At 35.2% G+C, this 7,049-nt stretch overlaps 1 protein-coding gene across 1 annotated transcript in view; it reads right to left on the minus strand.

Annotated features, from left to right (window-relative positions):
* The window catches only part of LOC150106808 (ER membrane protein complex subunit 2-like), a 166,848-nt gene extending 160,759 nt beyond the window's left edge, over nt 1-6,089 (minus strand). The window contains exon 1 of the mRNA XM_090393485.1: nt 5,990-6,089. Coding sequence (XP_090249611.1) covers nt 5,990-6,014 — 25 coding nt within the window. The 5' untranslated portion in view covers nt 6,015-6,089. The remainder of the gene's footprint in view (nt 1-5,989) is intronic.
* Nucleotides 6,090-7,049: the final 960 nt, after the last annotated feature.

Below are 7,049 nucleotides of genomic sequence, written 5' to 3' on the forward strand. Positions count from 1 at the left end.
CGGGTTCCAAGGGGATAAAGAAGCTATGGAAAGGGTGCAAAGAAGAGTTACAAAGATTATATCCACATTATGGGATTTAGATTATGAGGACAGATTGAGAGTATGTGGATTACAGACTCTGGTTAACAGGAGAAAGAGGGTGATATGATAGCGGTCTATAAACTTTTGAATGGGTGTTATAACATTTCAAATGATGAAATTTTTCGTTATATGGAAGGCGGGGAGAGAACATGGGGGGCATCCATGGAAGTTAAGGTTGTTCTCAGTCAAGAAAGGGGTAAGAGCTAAGTTTTTCTCTCAGAGAGCAGTGAGTGAGTGGAATAATTTACCCTTAGGAGTAGTGCATGCATCTAATGTAAATGAATTTAAGGGAAGGTATGACAGCTGGGTTGGGTAATTTACAGCCTCCCTCGATGAGTCCTTGACTCCCTGGAGGTCTCAGATAATAATAATAATATTCTTAACAAAGCCTTGCCATGCCATTTATTTAGCTACCTTTACAGATAGCTTGGTTCTTTTACATTTTTTTCTGTATTCATTTAGAGTATCTGCTGACTTATTTGCTAGGAGCTTTCAGTATGATTTCTTCTTTTCCAGGAGTACTTCTTTTGTCCACCATATGTTCTTATTTTCTTCTTACAGAGAAAATCACCATATGTCTTCCTAACTGAATCAATAAAAGATTCCTCACAGTTTGCCACTAAAATTAAAGTTTGGTGCTTGTTCTTGATTTTTTTTTCTGAATAATATGTCTGTAGTTCAGTCTACAGTTACCCGTAAAAGTGCTAAACTCTAATTCTTTTAAAAATAGACTTTACAAAGGCATTGATGGATTACCGCATGATAAGTTGATAATCAAACTAAGGTGGATGGGGTTGGATATTAGACTAGTGCATTGGATTGGAGAGTGACTGATAAGTGTCAACAAGTTGTTTATGGGGGAAGCAATATCCCAGAAGAGGAAAGTCACTAGAGTGATGTGCCTCAGGAATCTGTTTTAAGGCCATTGCTGTTTAACCTGAATGTTAATGATATTGGAGAAGATTTGAATGGGGATATACAGCTGTTTGCAGATGATGCAAAGTTGGGATTAACTATGAGGAGTAGAGCAGATGTTGTGGCCTTACAAGAAGACTTGAATAAAATGAATGAATGGGCATGGAAGTGGGATACCAGTTCAATGTTGCAAAATGTAAGGCTTTAAAATTTGAAAACAAAGATGGGATGTAGAATTTTATTCTTGGTGGGGATATATGGTTGGAAGTGGAGGAAATAAGAGCTCTTTGGGTGATTGTGAATAAGGATCTAAAATTTAGAGGACATATTGCCAAAATTGTGAGAATGATGCAGAGGAAACCAACTCGTAGAAATAAGGAGATTCTAGTTCCATCACATAAGGCTCTAATTAGACCACATACGGACTACTGTGCACAGATTTGGTCACCTGGTTTTCAAAAGGGTGAAGAGATGTTAGAGAGGGTTCAGAGGTGATTGAACAAAATAGTTTCTGATCCCTGGAATGTTGAATATGAAGAACGGTTGAGACAAAGCAATTTGCAGTCTAGTGGATAGGAGGAATAAGGGTGATATGATAAAAATGTACAAGTTGGTAAGGGGTTGTTATAGGATTAATGTTGAAGAGGTTTTTCATAAAATGGTAAGAGATTGGGGGAGAACAAGCTGTATAAGGAAGGTGTGAGCAAGGTAGTGAGAAGCAGGTTTTTTTGCGTGGAGAGAGTTGTGAATGACTGGAATGTATTGCCTGAGAATGTGGTGTCTGCAGAGAATTTGAATGCGTTTAAGGTTTGGTATGATGAGCTATGCATATGACAAAAGGGACCTCCTAGATGAGTCTGTGACTACATGGGGTCTTAATAATAACAATAAAAGTTTCTTACATGTTGTTCTTTTCAATGAGATATTCATTTCTTTCCTACTTAAAAACTAAATGATGACCACTCCCATGTAAAATATCTACTACTCAATCACAACTACTAGGAATTGCCTCTTGTCCTTCCTTTTCCTCTCATCTTCCATTCTATAACTTACCTCCTTCCATACTTATCTAGTCTAATCTTTAGAGGTACCTGTGGAATAATTAAAATTAATAACTTAACACGTATAAAACCAACAGTAATAACTTTAATGAATTAAAGGTATAAATATTTCGTACTGAAAGTAACAGTACATCATCAGTGTAGAACAAACAGTTAAAGGAATGGAATACAAAACACAGAACAGTCGGTGGATTACCAATTAAAATTGTTGCTACGTGCCAGAAAATTACTATTAATAAAATATTATAAAATAATTCTTTAAAGATAATAATTTCATCGATGGTTGCATAAAATAAGAGTCTCCCAAACTTTTGGGAGAGAGAGACAGTCATTTCGATTTAAATTCGGCCAATGTAAGAGGACTTTGCAACTTTCTTTAAAAAGGCATTCATATTTATACCTGCATCTGTGGAGAAGACAAGCTTTATCCCACTGAATATTATGATTAGTGTCAATGCTATGTTGTGCTAGACCAGACAGACTTATGAAGTTTCATGTATTCGATATAATATTGATGTTCTTTCATTCTTTTTTTTTCTACAGAATGGCCTGTTTGTCCAAAATAAGATACATTGCATCACATGGTATCTGGTAAACACCAGCTAATGATAGAGGTGACAGTTTGTCTTTTGTAGATGGCAACAAGTGAGAAATTTTGTTGATAGGAAAATATGTGGGAATAAGATGATACCTCTTCAAAATTCTGCCAATAGGTTTTGAGATGCCTAAAACATAAGGGATTGGAACTCTGCGGTTGGTCTGTTGAAGAATCCTGAGGTGTTGGAACATAGGAGTCAATTATCTGCTGGATTTCATTAGGTTGTCACCATTAGACTGTATTAACTTTTTTATAGTGAAAAGTTCTTGTTGTAAGCTTAAGGGGGAGGAGCACACTTTATGTGCTCTATTAATTCAAAATTTGATAACACCGATTTTTTGAGAAGTGTGATGAGCAGACTGTTGATGAATGCATCTGCCAGTAAAGGTAGGTAGGTTTTCGATAGACACTTGTTGATAAAGTACTAGAGGATGTGCGAGTAAGGAGGATGTCCAAGAATGGTAAATTACCAGCCTTTTCTTTTTCCATAGTGAATTGAATGCGTGGGTGAAGGCCATTTATCTGTTGTAGGAATGTGGTAAGTTCCTCTTCAGCATGTGGCTAAATAACAAAGACATCATCGACATAACGAAACCAAAGAGAGGGTTGGGAATGAATAGATGAACAAGATATCTTCCAGATGGCTCAAAAAATAGTTTGCCAAAGGTGGAGGCAGAGGGCTACCCATAGCAGTACCTTCAACTTGTTTGTAGATATTTGCTATTTGGTCACATGCTGAAGAGGAACTTACCACATTCTTACAACAGATAAAAAGAAGCAGACTGCTACATGACAGTAACATAACAGTAGTGATGTTAAAGCAAATAATGCTGGCCTGGTTAGCATATCTGCTCTCCAGCCAAAAGGCTGCAGGTTCAAATCCAGCCGTGGGCTTGGATGTTTGTGATTGTCTGTGGAAATACTAGTGGTGGGCGGTAGTGGCATTGTGTAGTTGCAGTTCGTTGTAGATGGTAGAGACAAAGTTGTAGAGTAGGTGTCATCCCTCGATGAGTCCTTGGACTCCCTGGAGGTGTCACATAATAATAATATATTTTTATGTACAGAATTTGTTTGTTAAACTGAGCACTTTCCAGATTGCTCAATTTAACAAAATGGCATATACTTTTAAAAATGTACTTACAAACATAACAAAATGGCAAAATCAAGAACATATGAATGAAAAAAGTAAACCAAAGCTTTAAGACAAATTTTGTCTAGTAATGTTGCTCTATATATCTGTACTGAACTTTGAAAAAACTGTTCTGTGGTTTACAAACAAATCTTCTGCAAAAAAAAAAAGACATATAATAAGAATCTTTTATATGAGAATATTGGATGTTTTAAATGCTTATCAGTAGGAACTAGTAGTTGAAAAGCTATTAATTTCTAGATGCTGTTGACATTGCATCTTAAGGAAAATTTCCATATTACAGTATGTGTGCAAACCTGGTGGTTCAAGTCTCATCATGGATATGGATGCTTGTGAATGTCTTTAAGTGGGAGATGATTCGTAGTAGAGGTTCGGTGTAGTCGTTGAGACAGTTGTAGGTGTCCTCCCGCGATGAGTCTTCGGACTCCTTGGAGGTGTCACGAATAATAATAATAATAATAATAAATTTTATTGCCCAGTATGAAAGCATTACCAATGCTTATTAGAAGTATAAAGGGTCTTAAAAAAGTTGAAAAAAAAATTAACAAATAAATACATAATTCAAAAAATAAAATAAAAACCCCCAGCTCACCCACAGTACCAATGTACTAGAGATTTACTTTTGGGTGGGAGTCAAATAAAAAAATTTAATAAATGCTTAGAGTCTCTGTAGCTCAGTCAGTATAGATGAAGCCATTTGGTTGGAAAGACCTGGGTTCGATTCTTGTTCATGATGGTAGGAACCTTAAGCTAGTCTCTTTTGACTACAGGTGAACAAGCTGGTCTCATATGGAGGTAGAAGGGTTTTTTTTCACCCAAAAACTTGAGTTTTTCATACTTCAGAACAGGCAAACTGGCCATGTACACACACATTTCTACAGACAAAAGACACTCCTGGAATAAACAGTAACCAACCTATTCAAATTAGGATTATCGTGTAGGCATGAAACTGAAATTAGGATTTTAGTTTCATGCCTACACGATAAAGTGTGGGTCCACGCATGAGCGTAAATTAGAAAATTAGGATAGTAACTACTTAAAATTTAGCAGCTTCCTCTATTAGCAATGGATTGTGCCAAAGTTAATAAAGATATGAGATTAATATATATGTCTACTAAGTGTGCTTGCTCTAAGGGCCAGATCATGTTTTGCAACAGAAAGAAAACCTGTGATCTCTAAAACTTTACATTCAAATAATAAAAACCTCTCACAAAGATTCCTCTTGTTCAGATCTTTCCATCTTTAGGGCACAAAATTCTTTCAACTATGTTACACAGGTGCTCAAGATTGTGACATGTAAAATGAATGGGCGAAATGCACACTTTGGCATAGTTACAATTCCTGCATTGTTCATGTGTTATGTGTTTTTTTTATACTTGGCAACTGATCATCTCAAATAAAAATCAATTATGGATGTTAAGAAACACTGTGAAATATTACAAATCCTGTATAAATAGAATGTTTGTTCAACCATCATATATTATTATTGGGAAATGAAAATCTCCCTTAACAATATGTTTTCATTATGATCAAAATAAAACATAGGATGTGTGTGTGTATGTTATTTTTTTGGGCTGGTTCTGCTAAACTCCTACCCTCTAATTAAAAATGTTTCTTGGGAAAGAGCGTTTCATCCATATTCTCCTGAGGTGAATTCGTATATTAACATTAGTTGTTCGTATATCACGTACGTCCACATGCATTACATATAAGACCACGATCTATCTGATATATCCCTCTAGAGTTATGCCATTAACTTTAATTGAAATTCAAGTACAAAAGGGGTTTCTCAGAAATTTTCTGAAGATTTCTTTATACTTGGTTGCCTTATTAATAAAGAACTATATGAGGTGAGAAAGTCGTTCATTTCTGAGATCAAGTTAACATAGACCCACTGTTTTAGGTCAGGAAATTTATATAAATAAATAAAACGATGATAATTTTTAAAAGATTCTTTAATTTTTAGTGGATTTAATGTTTTTAATTCGCAGAATTTTTCCTCCATTTATACTTTGTAACCAGAATCTGAAAATAAGACGCAATTTCCCAAATTAAGTGTACTTATTTTTTTAAACAAACCATTGGTGTTTTGAAATTTCATTTACAACATTAACTGAGTGAATATTACAATCACACTTTTTTATTTTAAAAGAGCAAAATAATAGAAAATCTAACTTCACATACCATCCCAAGTTAATAAAGACGCCATATTTTTGAAATGTAATCAGGAAGCCACCTGCTTTACCAACATTAAAGAAAATCGCAATTTCAGTGTTAATCAAATATTCAACATGTTATATTTTAAGACAACAGGGTTTATAGGTTTCGTACCTAGAGCTCAAAGTTAAATAAAAAAAAAAAAAAAAAAAAAACGATTAAACATGTACATATTTTTTGCCAATACAAATTAATCATAACTACAGTACTACAAATTAGATATTAGGGAGAGGGGATGTTATATGGGAAAATAGTTCACACAGATACAATCGACGTTCTCGAAGACCCAATGAATGCGTTCATGGCTTCAAAGAAAGTTTGTTACAGTAAGGGAATTCCCTCGAACAAACTCGTAGTTCCACCTTGAATGATGAACGAGATGCGTAGAACATCTCGTTCTTCCTACTAGTTAATAATATCAAAGGGCAGATGATGAGACCTTTGGTAATTAATAACTGCCTTCCGTGAAAGTAGGAAGATTTTTCTTAACATTCTAAACCAAAGCGGATATCCCCAGTACGCAAAGTTGTCTTAGTTGAAGCTAAAAAAAATCGCCTAGTACCTCGTTATTCAAAATAGGAAGCAGGCGACGCTGTTTTAGCTTTAGCTAACAAACTTTTGGAGATCAGTGTAGAGCTACTCTCCACATTGAAAGATCACTAATAGCTAAGCTAACAGGTATATGATGGTTATAAAGTATCAGGGAGATTGGAGAAGAGAACCGCTGCCATTAGGTAAATAAATGCGAGTTCTATATCCTATTTTTATGAGTTGACAATTAAAAACAAGCTTTTCAGAGAAAAAGTCTCCTTCCTGTACCACGGATTGACTTATTATTATGATTATCTTTAGACATCACGAAGTCAAACACTCATTTAGGCGATCCCATTGTCATACACACAGCTCATCATACCTTGCCTTAAAAACATTCAAATTATCTACAGACACCACTGTCTCAGGCAATGCATTCCAATCATTCAAAACTTCCAATGCACAAACTGCTCAGAATTTCTAAGAAATTTTTGCA

The sequence above is a fragment of the Typopeltis vanoorti genome, chromosome 5 (assembly GCF_054136105.1).
Source record: "Typopeltis vanoorti isolate ZY-2024b chromosome 5, IOZ_Tvanoo_1.0, whole genome shotgun sequence".
Lineage (NCBI taxonomy): Eukaryota > Metazoa > Arthropoda > Arachnida > Uropygi > Thelyphonidae > Typopeltis > Typopeltis vanoorti.